We start from the raw sequence: 22,227 nt of genomic DNA, 5'->3' as shown, positions 1-22,227 counted from the left end.
CATTCTTCAATGTGTTCTTATTGTGACGAGCAATTCAATTTAGTAAGTTATTGGAACGATACTACCTGAATACACTATACATAATTGTAAAATCCTGTTTGAGAAAAAGTATATAAACCAACGTTTTCACATAACTTAAGAAGTTAAAATCTGAATCAAACGAATTAACTCAATTTCCTAATAGATTGCTAACTTTTTTCAACCTAATTTAAGTAACATCTACCTTTTGTTGTTTTATAAATTTTCTTCAAACTCAGAAAAACCAGCAGAAAAAAAAGAACTCAAATTCTTTAATTTATTTCAGTTTATTGTTCATATTTTTATTTGTTTGTAGAATATCGAAGGTTCCGAGAAGGCCCGACATAGCCAGGTGGTCAAGGTGGTCTTCGTAATATGAGGATCGCGGGATCGAATTCCCATCACACCGAACATGGTCGCTCTTTCAACCATGGGGGCGTTATTTTGTGATGGTCAATCCCACTATTCGTTGGTAAAAGAGTAGCCCAAGAGTTGACGGTGTGTGGTGATGACTAGCTGCCTTCCTTCTAGTGTTACACTACTAAATTAGGGACGGATAGCGCAGATAGCCCTCGTGTAGTTTTGCGCGAAATTCAAACCAAACCGGAAAACTAAATATTTCAAGAAGAATTGATTAATTTTTGAAATGAAGCACAAAGCTACATAATGGGCTATCTGTGCTCTGGCCACCACGAATATAGAAACCCGGTTTATAGCGGTGTGAGTCTGCAAACATACCGCTGTGTCATTGGGATGGGCGATTTCAAGAAGAAACACATGCCCAGAATTATCATGCATTTTAGTAATACGATTTAACCAATTCAGTCTTAATTTCTACTCACTAGATGACACTATATGTATTCATAATAGTTTCAATAAACATTTATTCCAAAAAGTGTACTGTTTGACTCAATGATGCTTTGATACTTTAAATAGTTAATTAAATTTACAGCATTCATACAATTATAACTATAAAAAATTATTAACCCATTTATAAGGTTGCAATTTTTTATAATTACTACCCTGGTTAGCGATTAGGGTACTCAACTTACAATAATTGAATTGTGGGATCGAAACTATTCACCGAACATTTCACCATTCCGTGTGTATTGGCATAATGATGTTACAGTAAAACCCACTTCTGGTTGGTAAGGAAGTAGCACAAGAGTTGGCGGTGTGTGCTGCCGGCCTATTGCCTTCCCTCTGGACGACAGTTCAAAATTAGGGACGATGGCAAGTAGCCTTACCACAAACAACATAAATTTTTAAAAAATGTTGCCCACTAGTAAATCTAATAGTTTTACAGTATTAGGAAAGGATATAAAACCATGTATACGAATCCAGTGCACAGGACTAAATATACAGTTATTCTCAGTGTAACTTGGCTCAGCGTGGCCAAGCATGTTAAGGCGTTCGACTCGTAATCTGAGGGTAGCGGGTTCGAATCGCGGTCGTACCAAACATGCTCGTTCTTTCAGCCGTGGGGGAGTTATAAGTAACGATGGAGGTCAATCCCACTATTCATGGGTAAAAGAGTAGCCCAAGCGCTGGCGGTGGGTGGTGATGACGAGCTGCCTTCCCTCAAGTTTTACGCTGCTAAATTAGAGACGGCTAACGCAGATAACCCTCGAGTAGCTTTGCACGAAATTCAAAACAAACGAACAAAGCTCAATGTAACTTTTCCAATACGAGGGGCAAACTCGCTGAATACCAAAATTGTCGCGTACCAATAAAGCAAAACAAAATCATTGTGATTAACATATTAATATTCATTATTTTATGTGTGTGTGTAGGGAATCCCACGGACTGGCAAGGTAGTTGTGAAGAACCGACGTTTATCCACAGCAGGGGCGTAGATTTTTTACACCCGATGGGGAGTATGATTTTTGCAACCACCTATGTGGACTGTTCAATTTGCAAATTGGTAATATCTGATTACGTGAATCTGAAAGCTGTAAACATGTAGTCACAGAGTAATCTTGTTGCCACGATACTTGCATGTATACTTAGGCCTAGTGACTGATACTTACGAACTATCGCTTAGATCGAAAAGCTTAAAAGCATGCCCATATTAAAGATGTACATTTCGGCTACTGAAAAAGCCTACATCTAGGCCTAATTATGTAATTCGTTTGGCAAGAACACGAGAATCACAAGAACAAACACACAATTTGTAGGCCTGTTATGCAATAAAACAATTCAACAGACCAAACTGTAGGGGAATGATTGTATCCACCATACCCCTCACCTAAAATGAAGGGGGATGTATACCCCCATCCCCTCAGGATCTACGCCCCTGATCCACAGACTAGTTGTTGATAAACACTGGACTATATAATGTTATGAAACCTAAACAAATAATAAAGTAAAATAAAGTACTTACTTTTAAAACATTTATTTATTCTGATAAATGTGAACGCAAGACCAACACAGGATGGTTGTGTTTTGTGTTTTTCAAGCGGTAGTGACTCTGGATGTAGTTGTTTTATATTTGGTTTGTATACTCTGCCTTTTGGTTTCTGGATCAATATGACGAAACTAAATTTAATCATCAATGTTTGTCAATTGTTTAACCTGTCTACGAGCCGCTCCTGTCTCTCTCCATGTGCTATACAATTTTCTCTATAATGTGCAAACATCTTACACGGTGAATTTTAATTGGTAGAACAGTTTCGGCTTACAAAAATTAAGTTGTATAGGTCTATTCTTCTCTAATACGAGGGTCGCGGGTTTGAATCTCCATCACACCAAATATTCTCGTCCATTCAGCCGTGGGTGCGTTGTAATGTCATGGTCAATCCCACTATTTGTTGGTAAAAGAGTAGCCCAAGAGCTGGCGGTGGGTGGTGATGACTAGCTACCTTCCTTACACTGATAAATTAGGGACAGATAGCGCAGATATTTCTGGTGTAGCTTTGCACGAAATTAAAAGAAACAAACCTGAGGATGCAAACCAAACCAAACTGTTCTTCTTTGATGCCCACTAAAAACTATGCGGCCATGTTTTTCACTTGTTTCTTGTCATCCTATACTCGCAGATTCAAATCTCCGAGGGTAGCGGGTTCGAATCGCGGTCGTACCAAACATTCTTGCCCTTTCGGCCGTGGGAGCGTTATAATATTACAGTCAATCTCACCATTCGTTTGTAAAATAGTAGCCCACGAGTTGGCGGTGGGTGTTTATAACTAGCTGCCTTCCCTCTAGTCTTACACTGCATAATTATGGACGGCTAGCGCAGATAACCCTATTGTAGCTTTGCGCGAAATTCAAAACAAACCAAGGACAGCAGTAAGTATCCGGACTTACAACACTAAATTCAGGGGCTCGATTCCCTTGGTGTACACAGAAGATAGTCCGTTGTGACTTTGTTATAAGAAAAACAACATAGAAACACTTTGATGGTTTTTCTATTTTTTAATTTCATTGAGAGTGTTGTTGCATGAAACATTTTCAACCACTTACATGTAAAGAACTTAACAGTAGTTCTTTACTTTTTTCTTCACTTTATCGATTCACTGTATAGGGTTTTCTTGTAATGACTACAAGGCACACTTACACCAACAATATGTGATACTTTTCTAGTGATATAGGTCCAGTTCATCTTTTTGGTTAACTTGTGTTCAGGGATACTGATGAAGATTAAAATTATTCGATATTAGTATGACCCAATCTCACATGTTGATTAAAGTGTAGACTGATTTGTACCTCCATTGAATTTGGACTTCGATATTAAATAGTTTTTGGAATGCTGTGTTTATTTATTTATTCCCCCACTCCAATGGCACAGCGGTATATCTGCAGACTCATACCGCGAGAAATCGCGTTTCGAAACCCGTGGTGGGCAGAGCACAGGTAGCCCACTATGTAGTTTTGTGCTTATTTGCAAATAATCAGTCAGTCAAATGCGTTAATTATGTTTTGGCAATAACACGTAAATAAAATAATAGTGAAAGTAATTCGAGTAAAATATTAACAAGACGCAAACTCTTAGTATACTTTGCAAATCAAATATTCATCACGAATTGAATAAGAAGACAATGATTGGTGTACAGAAATAAATTAAATGACTATTTTTTCAGTGAATTATTATATCGCATTTGAAGAGTTTGGCGTATTAAACGCAGAATGGCGCTTCAAAAAAGCGGAAACTTTCAAACGTTGTTGCTCTGACGATGCATATTTGTTCTAAAATATGTTTTAAAGAATAGTGATTCTGTGTACATTTAATGCGATACTAAAAGTAATTATTCATATACAGTATACCAGGAAATAAGAACTTGTTAGTCCAACAATTTATAGTGTGGGTAAGAATATGAAATATACAATATCTAATTTCGTTTTTTAAGATAAGTGTAGAATCCTATTCCCGTTAAGCCTAACTTCGAGAAATTAAGATCAGTGTGTAATTGTATTGAGTATTCGTTTTCCATTTTCAGAACATTCTGTGCATGATTACATATTGATAAGGAGTTGTCATGATTTGCAAAACACAGTAACTTTAGAAACGTCTAATTTCTTGAACAAAAGTAAGCAACTAAATTAAATGACTGAAGGTCGTTTTTTATTGGATTTGTTGGAAGTTGGAGGTGTAATACTGATACTACTACTAATAAGTATTATTACTTACTGAAAGTGAGAAGTAGTACTGCTATTCCTACTGTTAGAGCGTTCAACGTCTGACGACAAGCTTTTTTTTATCTTTTCGGTTAATGGCAAGACATAGCATTCTGAAATGTAATTTTTCCCGTGGGTGGGGATGACAAGGATAAAACGTGTTGATGCTGAAAGGCACATTACATTATTTTAGTGGTAATGCTGCTGATATTTTAAGTTTTGGGTATTACACTTTACAGTGCTTTAACAGTAGTATTACCAACCAATATTTGAACAGAAACATTGACATTTTTTGTGCCTAACTATACTTTTTAAATTCATTTTCCATTCTGAAGAATAATCTTAAGAATTTCAGATGCTAGATCTCTTATCATTATGAGTGTTAAGCTAAGAAGATGAGTGTACTATTATTACTTTTTCAATCATGAACATGTAAAGAAAAGAACAAAATATATTTTGAAATGCTGAAAATGCATAACCATATTGTAATCTTGTCTCTTTCAAGTAGTGTTACATTTATGCAAATGCTTATTAGATTGCAGGCCTCTTTGCAGTTATGACAGAAGTTGCATAGGTACAACTGACAACCTTGCATTTAAAATACAGTTTATGATTATATTCAGAAATACAACACCTATTTTTACATAATAATAGTCATTGTTAAGTGACATGGCCAAGGTAAGCTCAGCTTTTAGTTTATTCTAATGTAGTTGTGAATTTTCATAGTTATTGTAACATGCTGCTTACTTTGGGAATGTTCCAACATGTTTTAGATCTTCATTACAGTGAACACTACTATCTTTTATCAAAATAAATACAGTAGTTTATCCACATCGCTTCAAATGTGGTATGATCAGTCAAAAGTTGTATGCGTTAATAAAACAGAATCTCTTTCCAAAAAAAAATATTAATAAAGTTCAAGGCCAAACTTTTAAAAAGAAACTGTCTTAAGTAAATTTGAACAGGCTATTGAATGGAGAAGTCTAAAGTGGAAAACCTCAAGGGACAAATAGCTATTCATACAAAGCTATCATGTTCATTAGAGCTATGCAATTAACTTGCTTAATTGAGTACTTATAAGCATCAGTTGCATTGGTTAGGGTCACAAGATAATTTATTAATCATAATTACAATTAACTCAATTACTGGCATTAAAATATTCATCTAGTGTTACCAGTTATTACTGGTTTTTGTTAGAAAAATTATTATTGTATTGATTGATGTCATGAAAATAACCAACTAATCAAAATTAATGTTTTCAATTAATACAACTACTTGGTGCTGGAAATAATATCATTATCAACTTTTACTTACATTTCAGCTTAATTAGCTAACATGACAACTCACGAAAATAACTAATACATACCTTGAATTTACAGTTATTGCTGTATTTGATTTGTCCATTTATCCAACTAATGCAAATAATGTTTTATTTGTTTGTTAAGCACAAAGCTACACAATAAGCTGTGCATTTCCCACCACTGGCCTCTAAAACCCAAATATGTATATATATATAATGTAAGGACAGTGAGGAATCTTTTGGTTCATCTAGGTCATCCTGTGCAATAAATTAAACTTAGCAATAAAGTCAAATTATTCAAATATTTATCAATCCATTCCAAAGCTCAACACCCTGTTAGAAAATAAAACCCTTAGCTGAAGGTGACATATTTATATTTATTCCTTAGTCTTGTCATCCTCACCATTAAATAAACAAAATATAAAAAAACAAAGTATCAATATTATCAATTCCTTTAAAAATCTTGAACATCTCACTCAGATACCTTTTAACTCTTCTTTTTGAAAGAAAAGCCCTCAGTGTGGATTCCTGTACATGGTGAGGGGACCTCCCAGGGAAGGTTCTGTTCTTTCAGTTTACCTTCTCTGGGATCTAAACATCCACCCACATGTTTGCTGTGCATGGCAACCCGCGAAGGGGAGGAGGGGATACAGTTTAAGGTTAAGGGGTCCAACCCTAACACTCTACTTTGTCCTTGAATTCCAGTAGACGGGTGGCCATGGGGTGGTCCCCGTGGGTCAATTGGCTTTTCCGCTCAGGCTAGGGTCAACCAAGTACCAGTGTTGGATGTGCTCAACAGGTGTTGTAAACATTGTATCTGATGCTGGTGTTTGGGTATAGTGCTCACGAAACCCTTACGTTGCTGCAGTGTCCTCGTTTGGCATTGTAGTGGGATTTCAAGAACATCCCAGAGTCAGAGATTCTTGCTGATTTCTCCACCCAAAGAGTTTCTGCAGTGAGGTGTATATCCACTCGCAAAGATGGAATTGTGATGTCGACCAATTCTCACATTTATGTCACCACGTCCACCTGCCACCGTCAAAGCAGGTTATCTGAATTGCAGAGTACAGCTATACGTTTCAAATCCTCTCCGATGTTTCCAGTGCCAGCGGTTCAGTTACTCAAAAACATCATGTCATGGATCCTTGACGTGTGCTTGTTGTGGTGGCAAGGACCGTGATGCCTATGAGTGTGAAACATTCCCTCACTGCGTCAATTGCAATGGTTCTCGCCCATTATACTTTCATTCTTGCTCTAAATGGTTGGAAGAAAAAGAGGTGCAGCATTTGAAAACAATTCATAACATTACTTGTTCTGAGGCTTGAAAGTTGCTGTTCACCACTTTATCTTGGACATGTGCTGCTGCACTTCATTCCACAACTACAATGTGAATGCAGACTGATCTCTCTGTGCCTCCAAAAGAATCATTCTCTAAACAAATGAAAAGTATTTTGACCTCCATGGTTACAAAAGTTGATGAATCAACTTCAACACCCATCTTTGTCCCTTACTACATTCCAACAAACCCCAAATTCAACATCCTTTTGTTCCAGGTACAAGCATCTCCTTGGATACATCCTCTTTTCCCACCTCAAGATGCAAAACAATCATTTGTTCACGTCCTCAGTCAAAGATCTGCCCAATCAATCCAGGGCAGGATCCATGGAGGTCGATAGACCTCCCTTAAATAAGGACAGTAAGGAAAAAAGACATGGTCCTACACAGAAGGGTTCTCCACCCAATTCATCTACATGTAAATAAAAATGGGTTCCCTGATACAGAGGAACTGTCAAATTTTATGTTATAATCTGGGTGATATCAAAACACTGATTGCTTCCTACCATCCTGTATGTCTTTCCTTACAGGAAACATTTCTGAAACCTGGCAATACAGTCACATTTTGGCAGTTTTCTTTGTACAGAAATGACAGGCTGTGCGATGGACAAGTGCAAGGAATGGCACTGTTGGTTGATCAGCATGTGCCCACCCTGTCTTTGCTGCTCAACACACCCTTGGGGGCCATAATCATCTGTCTCTCCTTGGGTCATTTCATCACTGTTTGTTCTCTTTACCTGTTGCCTGGAGAGACATATGATCAATCAGACCTTGATGTTCTCATTGAACAGTTGCTGTCTCCCTTTTTCATCCTGGGGAACTTTAATGGACATCATCCCCTCTGGGGAAGTGCTGACATTGATAGGAGGGGTTGATTTGTAGAGCATACGCTCTCTGATCACAACCTTTCTCTTTTTAGTAGTGGTTTTTCTACTTATTTCCGTATGCCTAGTCAATCCTTTACTGCTATTGAACTCTCAATTTGCTACCCTTCATTATTCTCCCATTTTTCATGGAGGGTTGACAATAATCCACAAGGCTGTGATCATTTTCCTATAATTTTGAAAGAGACTGGCTGTGGTCAATCCCACCCAATCTGCATGCCCCAGTGGAAGCTGGATCAGGCAAACTGACCCTCTTTCACTGCTCTCACAGAACTTGATCCTGCCATCAATAGATGACTGTGTGGCAGCAGCAACTGACTGTATTATACAAGCAGTTGCTCAATGTATTCCTGAAACTTCTAAATGTTTTCCATTATATCCTTGTCCATGATGGAATCCTGCCTGCCACATGGCACAGAAGGCTCAAAAACGGGCCTGGGATACTTTCCGTAGATATCCCACACTCTTGAACTGCATTGCTTTCCAGCAGGCCCGTGCACATGCTCAGTGGGCAAGACGTCAAAGCCAGAAAGAATCTTGGATTAAGTTCATGACCAGCATATCTTCTACCACCAGTTCCAAAGTCATATGAGACAAGATTCAAAAGGTCAGTGGGCAATATCACTCTGTCCCCTCTCAATCTTGCTATCTGATGGCCAGGAAATAGCTGATACCTGGAGTATCACCAATACTCTAGGTGAAAGCTTTTGCCAGGTATCTAGCTCTTCTGCTTCTTCCTCCACTTTCTTAACCACCAAGACTTGGGCAGGGTGATCACTTCTATCCTTTCAAGCTGATTGTCTCTATAACTATAATCGTCCCTTTACACTGGTGGAACTCAAACTGGCCCTTCGTTGCTCTGGCAGTAGATCAGTTGGACCTGTTGATGTACGCTATGAAATGCTGCACCATCTATGTCCTGCTTCTCTTGCTATTCTTCTGATTGTTTTTAACTGGATTGGGCAGGTAAATGTTTTTTCTGATGCCTGGTGCCATGTTATTGTCATACCTTTCTCTAAGCCTCAGTAGGATCCCAAGATTCCTTCAAACTACCATCCAGTTGCTTTGACAAGCTGTCTCTGTAAGACCTTAGAAAGGATTGTTAATGCTCGTCTTATTTAGTTTCTCAGATCAAACAACCTCCTCTCGCCCATCCAGTGTGGGTTCTGATGACAGTTCTCTATCATGGAGCACCTGATTCAACCTGAAACGTCTAAGAAGGCTTGTGATACAACATGCAGGTATGGCATTTTGCGAGACCTCCATATATATGGGTTATATGGTCATTTGCCCATTTTTATTAAAAATGTTTTAATGGACAGGAGATTTCAAGTTCGTGTGGGTTTGACACTTTCCTGTTCTTTTTTATAGGAACTTGGAGTCCCTCAGGGCTGTGTTTTGAGTGTCATACTTTTCAGTATAAAGATTAATGCCATCACTGAACAACTCCCTCTTACTGTTGCAAACAGGCTCTATGTCGATGACTTTCACATCTCATGTCAGTCCTCAAACATGAGGTATATGGAGTGGCAGCTACAGACTGCCCTCAATCATTTACTGAAGTGGACCACAGCAAACAGTTTTATCTTCTCTCTCCCTAAAACCATTTGCATGCATTTTTGCCACTAACAGGGTATTCACACTGATCCTGAACTCTGTATCGATGAAGTTGTGCTGCCTGTAGTCCCTGAGACTTGACCATAAGCTGACCTTTGTACCACACATCAAGCAGTTATGGGTCAAATGTACAAGAGCACCAAACATCCACAGTGTCCTCTCTTCCACCACTTGGGGAGCAGATTGACGTTCTATCCTGAAGATAAATTGTGCTCTTATTCGATAAAAACTCGACTATGGTTCACAGGTCTATGGCTCTGCCAGACCATCAGCCTTAAAGATGCTGGACCCTATTCATTATAAAGTCTCATGAACCTTCTTGATACCTCTGCCATTTGCAACTGTCTTTACTATATGAATCAAAACTTAGTTCCTTACCAAAGCATCCCATCTGGGATTGTATTTTTCTTCCTTGGTGGGCCATACTTTTTCAGAACAGACAGTCTGCCATTGCTCCTTTTGGTCTTCGTATTTAGGTGCAGTTGGGTGAATTGGGTCTGTCCTTGGATAACATTGGTGTATCCATTGGCCAGCCCATCCCACCATGGCTTCTTACAGTCTCCAGTTGTGACCTATCTGTAAGTCATCTGAGAAACATAGACACTCCTGATTGGAAATACTGTCTGCTATTTGCTGAACATCTTTTGAACCATCCTTCCATTCCTATTGATACAGATGGTTCGAAATCAGGCGACTGTGTGGGCTCTGTCATGGTTTGTTGTAGTTCAGCGGTTGTGCACAGAATCCCCTCTACAGCTTCTGTGTTCACTGCTGAACTGTATGCCATTTCTCTTACCCTGGATCACATAGAAGCTAAGCAGGACTGAAACTGTACAATTTATACTGACTCGCTTAGTTCTATACTGGCCCTGGAATTGCTTCATGTTGGTTCACACCCTGTTCTTGCCAATATTCAAAACTGACTAGCCCATTTCTCTTTAACATCTACTTCTATCCAGTTTTTCTGGATACCAGGCTACTTTGGTATTTGTGGGAACGAGCTCGCCGACACTGCAGTTATCTGCCTCAGGCACTATCATCGCTGTGCCTCTCCCATACATGGACTATGGTCCTGTATTTAAGGCTCGGCTCCATGGCAGCTGGCAGTCGACTTGGAGTGAGCAACATGAAAACATGCTTTTCCAAATAAAACCCTATATTGTATATTGGCTGTCTTACTTCTGTAAGGATCGGAAAGAGAAAGTTCTAACTGGACCACACGTTGATCACAATTTTTTAACTCATTTTTTTTTTTGTCAGGGACTGATGCACTAATGTGTTGTCTGTGAGACACTTAGGTCACAATAAGCCACATTTTACTGTCTTGCCGTCTCACTTGGAATACTGTGTACAGTTTGTTTTTTTAACTAAGAGAAGATATTGATATTAGAATGGGTTCAAAGTAGGGCTGCTAAGATGATACCAGGAATGGAAGTCTTATCTCAGGGGGATACGTTAAGTTCTTTTGTGTGTGTGTGTTATGAAAAAATAAATAAGGGTGAGAGGTGATCTTGTTGAATGACCTAGAGAAGTAACATGGTTCTACTTCATGGAACTCTGTAGATTGGATGGTAACTGTGTTATGGAGACACAAGTGTAGCGGACAACATTTCGAAAGGTGGAAGACTTTCAAAACATCGTCCTCTATCAGAGAAAACAGATTCAAAGTTTACAGTTTGGTAAATACAGATTACACTTCAGTGAAGAGTGTCTTATTCTTCTAACAGGGTGATGACTTGTAGGATGAGGTACTAGCTGTAGCAGTGGCCAGCATTTCTCAAGACTTTAAAATAAAAATTGGTTGTTTCCTGAAATATAAAAGGATAGGTAATATCGTACTTTTTCTCCAGGGGTGGTTTGTAAGAACAGCCTCTAAACACCAAGTGACCACTTATTGTCCATTATTTTTATATTATGAAATTGCAGCTAAATTCTTTTTTTAAACAACAAATCTTTTCAATGTTTTTGCCTTATAATAAGGGATACATTTCATATTGAAATACATAGTGCTAATAGCACTACATTAAGTAACCCTATTCTGTGTAATCAGTTTTTACAGCGGTTGCATATCATCAGAATTAAGGTAATTCAATGGAGGAATGAACTTGATAATTTAACTCTTCAGGAGACTTTGCAAACCTTTTGAGACATCCAAAAAAGTGCCACATTCAAAATAACCATGATCTTGTTTTAAAAAAAAAACTACAGCAAATTAGTCAGGAAAGACTTTGTGAAATCATCATTGATTGTTAACAAAAGAAGTTTCAAGATATATCTTTTAAAACTTACTCTCAATAATTTATAACACCTTGTCAAAAAACAGTCCAACCAACAAGTTCAATTTCTTTGATCTTTCTCAACTTCTCATTTCTGTAATTATATGCAGTTACCAACTTTCAGCAATCATACATTTACTCATTGCTCCAAAATTATTAAAGCCTTTCATGTGATTTTTGAATTTTTCTATATATTTTGTGTTCTCTGGACAAACGAACTATTGATACAAGGTTTTGTGGTGGTGTTCTTTGGAAGAGGCTACTCAATCAGAACCTTATGTCATTGTTTACAAATGAAAATGTTTAAAAGTTTTCAACTGATACAGATGAATATTTTTTTAAACATTTTGTGTTTTCATTAATTATGCTGTTTCACTGTTTGCAAGATATTATACTATCTTTTATTTATTGTTACTGGAATTTGGTAGACCTAAATGTAATACTGGAAAATGTTTTTTTTGTTTTTAGTACACTGAATATTCTTCAATCTAAAATATTTATTTTGTTTCATAAATATCAGATATAGTATTTATAACTTAGAACAAATCTTTTTATGAATATACAAAAATATAATTGATGTGATTCTGTGCTTGTGCCAATGTGCTCTTTTTTTCATATATTTTAAAACATCTTTTTTCTTAATTATAAGTATGTAATGATTTCAACAGCCATAGTTTATCTATGTAAGTGCAGCACTATCATTCTGAAGTGTCTTTCTTTTTCTAGATGTTTTAAATGCAAGGAAACTCATTTTGTTATAGGAGTTTTTGGAAGTTGACATTTACAAAATGGTTGCAGTAACCAGAAATATGTGCAGAAGGTCACTGAGAAGGACTGATAACTTAATAACAACAGTGAAAAATTCTTCTATGATTTTCAAAACTCCCAAAAGTAGGGCTTTGAGGAAGAAAACTAAACAGAAAAGGCCAAAAGAAAATACTGTGAATAATTCTAGAAGTGACGGTTTATTATCTAATTTCCACCAAGTCGGATCCAGTGCGCTGTGTTCAACATCTTGTAATAATGAGAGTGATTTAGAGTTGTCTTTGGGAAACAAAGAAAATGAATGTAAGTGGGAGAAAAAAAGGCTTAGAATCACATGTAATTCAAAAGAAAGCAAAATTTCTTCTTCATTTGATAGTGGTATTTTACTTTCACCTCTTAACAGCACAAACCAAAACTCTGGTCTCAAACCTAATAAGACAAAGCTTAGAACCAACTGCAAGACACTTGCAGGTGTTAGATGTGATGAAATCACAGCATTGAGTACTTCATACAATCATTCTGAAAGGCTTTGTACAACCATCCAGTGTTACACCTCTACACCAAATTATCCTAAAAATGTTACCTCTTCACCAGTCAGGCCATTAGGCAGCAGTGAAGAACCTTTTTTACTTAGCACTGAAGACAAGGAGTGTAATTCATTGTCCACAGTTGAGGATTATGGACTTGTCTCTCTGTTTGAAACACCTCCAGATTTGTCTCCTGTGGCATCTCAAAACTACACAGACATAAAGTCTCCTTCCAATTGTAATACTGAACAGATAAATACTTCATCTCCTGTTATACAATTTGGGGAATCAAAGAAGCCAAGAAAAAGCTATAGTCGCTCTTCTCTTAAAGCCATTAAGAAATGTTTGGTTCTAGACTCTGAAACTCATTATCATGAGGAAAACAAAGACAACCAAAAAAAGTCTTCAGGAAAGAGAAAGAACCAAAAAACCCAGAATGTAAGTCAAACTGTTCTTTATTTATCAGTTATATCACAGTTTCATTATCTGTGCTTGAGTGAGCTCAATGTTAATCATGTTGTAATAAACTAATTCCATGAACTTAGTAGAAATTATTTTGTAATAAAAATTTATAACTAGAGAATTCTGCCATTTAATGTGGTATTTAATGTAATCAGTGGAATATTTATGTTTTAAACTGCCTCTTGATATTTTGCCTGAATATCTGTAATATTCATTTTAACTTGTATGCTTCATCACTGCAGTTATCTAATATAAACTAAACCCAGATAATTTCAGATAATCAAAAAATTTATGTAAAAATAATTGAAAAGTAAATAAGCTCTGACTTGAGTCTTCAGATATTCCTTTCACTGATTTTAAGAAACTTTTCCATGCAGACTGATCTCCAGTATCAGAGTTGATCTGAACTAATTTGTCAACACACAAATCTATTTTCTTCAATTACAGCACACTTAAGCAATGTCAAAAGGTTTATAATATGTCATATATAAGGTTATCAATTTAATAGTTTGAATTGTTTTTTTAACAAAAAGCAGGCTGTTTTCCTGACTGGAGCTTGAACAAAGACCATCAGTTACTGCCAGTTTTATAGGATATTTACCTGGATCACTAAAGATTAAATACATATACCTTCTAAAATGATAAACTTGCCTCTTTTCATGTAGTAGCTATTTTTTGTGCAGATCTACAATTTTGAGTGTACTGCTAGCTTTGAGCTTTTTCAACCTAAGAACTGCACTAATGCATGAGGTAAACATCTTGCGACAATAGCCCTCCATCAGTAGGAAGATGACACATCCTCCAAGTACAGTAGTTCCCCATAAAAACGTGTATCCAAGAGTAATTTCATATTTACTCTTTGCATTGTCTTTAACAGACATGTTTCTTTGAGGTCAGACTTAATCAGTTTTATGAGATTTACAATATTAAATTTCTTTGCTTTCCTTTTAGTGTTTTAACATTAGTTTAAAGCTACATCACCAATAAATAACTTTAAGAAAAAAATTTTGATCTGGTGAATTGGTACAACAACCATTAATTCTCAACTTGTGATGACTATTAACTCCTCCCAAGGTTCTAGCAGTGTTGTTTACTTTATGACCATTGAAGGCTCTTTGTTTAAGATGTTACCACGATAGTTCCTTGCATTTTGTGTTCTCATTATGAACCAAACTATAAGGATAAAGTGTGATCAAATCTTACTTCTTAACTTCAGTAACACTATCTAGTAATTATGTTTTTCCTTTTCCACCTTTTTTTTGACCCACTTCCTTTATTACCTATCTTTTTCTTTTTTTTTAACTCCTGTCTGAAGCCCTACATTCTACATCTTTTTCAATACCTTAGCCAGAGATTTGTTTTCTGTCTTGTCTCTGCTTACTGTTACTGGGACTTTTTGGAATATGATGTTCTTCTATCTCTGCCCTTCATCTTACCCATTCTTTTCTCTATGATCTCCATCTTGTTCCTTTTCTTCACACTGAAGTCTTTAAGGATGCTCCTGACTGGTTTCTTGTCTCTCACAAACTCTTGAGTCCACTTCTATTGTCAACCTCATGAACCTTTCACTTTTTTCACATTTCTTTTTGTCCTTCTTCCACTTCTCACCATTCCTCTCCCATTGGGTTGGCCATTGCAAATCCCATCTGTGAATCCTTTCAACTGAATCAGCTCAGGGCCTGTGGGGACCCATCTATTCTTTTTATTGCAGACCTTTGGACCCTTTTATAGCTCATAATACACAGCTTTTCTCTTCAAATCTAATCTTTCTCCTGTGACCTCTTTTCTCTTTTTTTTTCCTTGTGACAAGAGCCATCAAGAGGGTCATTTGCTTCTCTCCAAAGTTATATTCTTGCTTTTTGTTATCCCAAAACAAAGCAGGGACTGACATTGTCATTAACTTTTCTTCTCTCATTATTTGTTGATTTCTTGGTTCAAAATAGATGGGTTTCTTCAACATTGGTCCTTTACCATAGACTATTGTAACAGATTTGCCATTATATGGTTATTTTAATACATATGCTTGTTTCATAATACTTATCTTTTTTGCATGTAATGTATATTGTTGATTATGTATTGTGTAAGTCCCGGGTGTTCTCAAAATTTGTAGAAGATTTTTGAGTGTAAGAATCAACAATGCAGTAGGTGTGTATGTAATACTATTGATTTGCATGATTGGTACATAGAAACTGATGTACTGAGGGACAAATAAGGTTGTTGTTTGCAGTTACACTCTGTTTTGTAGGCTTGGGAAGTCATAATTGTGAGTTATCAGAAAACTACAGAATTGGACCAGGAACATTTATGGATTTTGAACATTAGAAACTGTTCAACTTTAATGAGCTACTTTGAATATTAAAATTCCTGTAAGGACATTAAATATCATTGCCAGTAAAAGTCAGTGGTGTGAAGCCAGTCAAGCTAGCGAGTTCATGCGAGATGTGTGAAAATATCAACTTAGAATTAATTTGCTCATTGTAGTCCTGGATCATTGATAAACTATTTAGATCTAGATTGGATATATGACTCAGTATTGTTTATAAGATTTGTCTATATAAACCATCATTTGCAATAATTATTACTAATAACTGTTGTCATAATTTGTATATTAAAATACATGTGTTTTAAAAGGAAACTGTGTGTATCAATCTTGTTGGCAAATACCATAAATTTGATACACAGTAACAGTTAATTAACTTTTAAATTCTAATTCATATTTCAGATTCTTTAAAATAGTAATACATAAAATATGTAATATAATAGACTCATCTGATGAAAGTTATAATATGTAACATAATACTCTTGATGACTAAAGATGACATCTTGGATGCTTTTTTCCATATTCCAGTTGCCCTTTCCTTACATCATTTGTTTTGTTTGCTGGGACCATGTATACAAGTTTTAAGCGTGTTGCTTTGACTCCTTGTATTTTCACTTTAATTGTGAGGGTATCTGCTTGCCATGTCTGCAGGCTTGGACTTCATTTCCATTATTACATGGATGTCTGGATTATTATTTCAGAAAGCCTATTTCTTGTGGACATCTTTTTTCCAAGAGACTCTGACTTAATATTTGGTCCACATTGAAGTCTTTTTCAATTCTAAACTTAGATTTATCCTTCACCCATTTATGTGTGGAAAAAGGAGGATCTAGTTACCTAAACTCTTGTTTCTCCTGTATTTTCTGTGCAACAGGTTCTGTTTCTTTTGGCAACTGTTGCATCTCTGGGAACATCTTGTTTCTGTAGGCTGGGCTTACATGGGGCTTCTTCAATGTACTTTGAGCAATTAAAGGAAAATATTTTGTGATTTTCTGTCCTTTCTTGTAATGCTACCATCCTTTCTTTTCAAGGAACTATTGTGGTAGCTGTGGTTGGCATCACTCATTCAGATTTTTATCTTTTTGCTGCCTTATATCTCATGAATTGAGGTGAGTTTCTTGATGACACCACATCTTCAGAGATTCAATCTCCTATAGGGTGTATATTCCATGTTAGTGTTCTGAAACTTTTAGCTGATTTTTGGTTATAGTGCAATAATAGGAAAATATTTTGTGATTTTCTGTCCTTTCTTGTAATGCTACCATCCTTTCTTTTCAAGGAACTATTGTGGTAGCTACATCATGTCAACACTGTGGTTGGCATCCTACTTTTGCTCTCATTCAGATTTTTATCTTTTTGCTGCCTTATATCTCATGAATTGAGGTGAGTTTCTTGATGACACCACATCTTCAGAGATTCAATCTCCTATAGGGTGTATATTCCATGTTAGTGTTCTGAAACTTTTAGCTGATTTTTGGTTATAGTGCATTGACAACTCTACAGCTGTTTCCCACATCAGTCATCAGGGTGGGATGTGCTCTAGGGATCTTTGCTGTCACACATTGGATTATTTTGTTTTAGACCTATTCCTTTAAAGTTTGTTTGACAGCTTGTCATATCTCAGAATCTTAGAAATTAGTGGCAGATTGGTTATTTCATCTAAACAAGATTCTCCTAAGTTGTCATTCTGTCATCAGGTATTTTTTGAAATTTTTTCCTAGTTGATTGATGCCTTTCCTATTTCTCTCAATACCAAACTCCTCTTCTTTTAGTTCCTGTGGATGACCAAAATTAGGATTGGCCACATCTTTTTCTCTCTAGTGTACTACTCTCTTTGTCTTCTGCCATGTGTCTTGGTGTTGATTTGCAACACTCCACTTTGAGTCACATTTGTACCATCTTTTTGGCTGGATCTGTCTAATTTTTCTCTTATTCATTGCTAGTATCCAGAGCACCTCTGCCTCTATCTTACTCTTTCTACAACCTCATATGTCTCTTTCACCTGGGTGTGTTGTACCTTTGTCTTCATTTTTGGGATCTGTCCAGTCAGGTTTCTCTGACAATGTAGCCATTCTGTTTTTTTTTTTTTCTTCTCTTCTGCTCTGTCTGTAAACAAAGTGGCATTTTATGTTGCTAGTCCACCTGCTGCAACCAGTTAAAACATCTCAAAAGGTGAACAACAGTTAGATGACCTGGTTGTTTTACCAAGGATTATTGGTTTCCATCATCATGGGCCATTAGGTGGTCTTTTCAACTACTTTTCACCCTTATCACCATGATTCTGCATTTTCCTCTCCTATTCTATTCACTTGACTTCAGAATTTCTTAATTCAGTGTCTCCCACTTCTTTTGCCTGGCTAAAAGCAGACTGTGATTCTGCACATTCTCTTCTAGTCCTCATCTGGATCCTTGGCCACTAGCTTCTTATACCATTTTTTTTCAAGAAACATATTTCATTCTCTTTCTTGCTCTTGGTCATTGCAGATCTGATATTTATGAATTTGATGCCTTCCTTGATCTTATTCTTTGGCTACTTGTTTCTTCTTAAGACTTGAGCAGCTCTAGAGATTATACTTTTTCATTTGTATCTCTTCTGTTGTTCTCTTCCCTTTATGATCAAACTGACCATGCTTGTATTTTGTGCCCAGTTTACGTTGTTGGGTATTACTCATCACATACAATCTACACTTTTTAGATTAATTTGTCTGCTTATCCAGATTGTCTATTCCTTCTACAATGGAGATACTCAGAGGCTATATCACACTCCATCACATCAGCTCTGCCATTTAACTGAGTTTCTGGCCATACAGTTTCAGTGACCTTTGGATGAAATTTTCTAGTCTGGAATGTGTACTTCACCAAAACCTTTATCTCCACTATTTGGCAATTTCATCTCCATCAGGATATCATCATTCTCAAATCTGTTTACTGTCTTTAATGGGTGAATGCCTCTTTTATTTTCTTACCTGATTATAATGTACTCCAATTCACTTTTCAGAACCCACTCAGTGGCTGGTGTTGCCTCACAGAGCATATTTATTTCTCTAAATGTACATTGAACTACTAGTAACAGAAGGTTTTAAACTTGTCCACTCTGGACCCTAAAATGCCCACTTGAGATGGAGTTTTCCATAAGACCGCTACTGTAGTGTATGTGTGTATACATGTATTTCATTGTCGATTCCAGACTGTACCTTTCATGAACTAGCATTAAAAAACCAGTGGAAGTGTCTGCCCACTTCCCTGGCATGCCAAATTTTCTGATTTGGTTTCTTGTTTCTTGGTAACTCATTGCACTTTCTTCAGTAAAAGATTCATCCATACAAATAGCATACCCTGCATGAGATGGATGTAGTATCTTGCAGATGTTACCCCTCTAGTAAGCCCTCACTATGTGGTGTCACACTCTGTAGGCTTTCCTCTTCAAGAGAACTCATGGGTATTTTGCAATTGCACTGGCCCCTCTATCACATATTTGTGGGGTTCTCGCAACTAGATTATTCTTGATTCATCTGAGAATTAAGTTAAGTTTTAGTGTAAACATCTATGGGTATCAACTGTGCGTAAAAGACATCATCCTGCTGCTAGTGAAGAGCTATTGTTCCATGATTATTACATCATTCAATAGTGTAGTTCACATATATTGTGTCTTAGGTGAGAAATATCTCAAGACATGCTTGAAAAGGTAAAAATGCAAAGAAAGCTTCTGTGTACAGAAAGGTGTCTATCAGAAATACATTTTCAGGTAAGAAAGATGTTAATTGTCATAAATATCAGTGATGTCGAGAAAACCCACTTGTAGAGAAAAATATATATGTAAAATGGCTTGTTTGGGTTGAGAAAATTTTTTACGTAGATGAGAGAACAACGTTTCAACCTTCTTCGGTGAACCTGATGATGACAGAAGAAAGTCAAAACGTTCGTTTCCTTTAAGTAAAAAGTTTTCTCAAACCAAATGAGCCATTTTTACATATATATTAATTGTCATACAGCTTGTTTTTTTATTAGTAATAAAAAAAACTAGTGAGAAAGAAAGTATCTTATTTATGTTATTGTATTTGGTATTCTGTAACCAACCTTTATATCTAGAAAATGTCTCAAAGACTTCCTACTGTACAGTTATAATTGAAATGGAAAAATAGGAATATTTTGTTTTAATTAATATTAAGTTTACACCTATTTTTTAAACAAAAATTAATAACTTATAAGAGTTTGTACAAAGTTACATAGAGATATATTGTTAGGACTGTTCCTAATATATCTGTTGAACATTAAAAACATCAAAGGATATTTGAGATATTTTCTAGTGAATTCAGTGCTTTCTTGTCTGAATTAAAATAAAAAAGACAAACAATATTTTCACTGCACAAGTGTAGCAAAAGCCAGTTTCTATATATATATCAATATCTTTCAAAATCTTGATAAAATCCAAGCTTTCAACAAATATTATTCTGTAAGATGTTAATTTAAAAGTCAGATTTGATATAGATGAATAATGCCTTCAAAACAAGTCTGCATCTTTTACTGCTAAATATTCTGACTTCTAATCTTCAAGTTCATATTTTTCAAGTTTTATTAGTTTTTAAATTGTCATCCTTAAACAGTTGTATCCACTGTTGTTGTCTGTATAAATTTTAATGTTTTTATTTTATAGCTCAGGCTTCTTCAACCAGCTGTTTCTCAGATAACCTGGTTGGAACTTCATGTCAGGTTAAGATTCTTTGTAATATCAAACATGGTATAATACCACATGTAAAAAAAACAAATGTATGTTTCATTCAAAGTATTATAAACAGTCGGTTTATATTAAGTAGCATCACAAACAGTTGGTTTATATTAAGTTTATTAAATTCCTTTCAGTTTACTTCTCTATTCATCCAAGATCAAATCAGAGTTTATCTGCTTACTATATTTACACAGTATAACTCACAAAACTCTAGTATTCTAGTAGATGTTAGTGTTGGAAAAGTATATTTAGTACTTTTGATAATTAGTTTGGAATGATTTTAAGAGATTTTTAATTAAAACTAAATATGAATACTGTGGTATAAGGTAACTTTATTATGAAAGTTTGAATTACTATTTTGAGGATTTCTTTATTGTTAGGATGAATATGAGAATTGGGCATCACAAGTCAACCAAGATTTGATGGATGCTGAAAACTTTGAGCTGGTTTGTGAATGAAAAAAAAATAACTGAACATTTGAAATAACTGTTTTCTGAATTGCACTTGGATTCTTTCTGTGTACTCAAGACTTTCATATTTATGAAAATTGTATTTGAACTTTTAAGACATTTGTTCTCAGTTGTAATATTTTATTTCACAATGTGTTTAAAAACCAAAATATGACAGATTTCATTTGCTTGTATATGTTGGTTATTTTTCCTCACATCAGAAGTAGACACAAATTTGTTCAAGATTTGTATCAGAATTCAAGAAAGTGAGCAAACACTTCGAGAAGGTTGAACTTCCTTAGAACATTTGGGTTTCATGAGCTGCAATTTAAACTATCTGATCTTATGTATTCTTAAGTATTACAAATGAAATAGAAATTTTTGCTCTAACAAGGTTTGCTTCACATCAATCCATAGAACTGTATTCAGTTTCACTGTTATGTTCTTGTTTGTTTTACATACCACATTTTATTGGATAACCTTACATTTGTAATAGAAATGAAGTATATAATATGACTGTTCTTACATTGCATATTCTGTAAACAAGGGTTCTTTATAGCTTATTATACATACTTCTATATCCAAGTTACTATGGGAGTTATAGGAGTATAGTAATCTACCAGATCTTATTTTACACAAAGGTACAGATTTGTCAACGTTTTTACTCTTGTCTGTAAGAAAGGTTTAATTTTATTATTCAGTTGATGTCAGTGTTAAAGTAATAATAATAAAGGAATGGTATGAAAAACTGCTCTTGACGTTTTCTCTGTTTTATATATTTCATTTTTATTGCATTTATTGGGACAGTTTTTATGGATATAAAAGCACTATTTTTTTTTATCATATTGTTGTTTATTTTCAAAAGAAACGACTGCAGTATGAGCAATATTTGATCATCTGATTCTTGTTTAGATAATAAACTTTACAATTTTGA

The 22,227-nt window shown here is 35.7% G+C and overlaps 1 protein-coding gene across 2 annotated transcripts; it reads left to right on the top strand.

The window, feature by feature from the left end:
- The first annotated feature begins 4,135 nt into the window (after positions 1 to 4,135).
- LOC143226549 (uncharacterized) lies at positions 4,136 to 22,046 on the top strand. 2 transcript variants are annotated; one of them, XM_076457660.1, is made up of 3 exons: positions 4,136 to 4,322; positions 12,806 to 13,774; positions 21,225 to 22,046. In XM_076457660.1, the coding sequence occupies exons 2-3, from the start codon at positions 12,833 to 12,835 to the stop codon at positions 21,300 to 21,302; spliced, it is 1,020 nt and encodes a 339-aa protein (XP_076313775.1). In that variant the 5' UTR covers positions 4,136 to 4,322; positions 12,806 to 12,832; the 3' UTR covers positions 21,303 to 22,046. The 2 variants fall into 2 exon arrangements, with proteins under 2 accessions (XP_076313775.1, XP_076313774.1); XM_076457659.1 differs by having other exon boundaries at positions 12,771 to 13,774.
- Positions 22,047 to 22,227: the final 181 nt, after the last annotated feature.

The sequence above is a fragment of the Tachypleus tridentatus genome, chromosome 9 (assembly GCF_004210375.1).
Source record: "Tachypleus tridentatus isolate NWPU-2018 chromosome 9, ASM421037v1, whole genome shotgun sequence".
In the NCBI taxonomy this organism is placed as follows: domain Eukaryota; kingdom Metazoa; phylum Arthropoda; class Merostomata; order Xiphosura; family Limulidae; genus Tachypleus; species Tachypleus tridentatus.
Note: the sequence above shows the minus strand (reverse complement) of the source record. Positions and strands in the feature narration are given on the sequence as shown.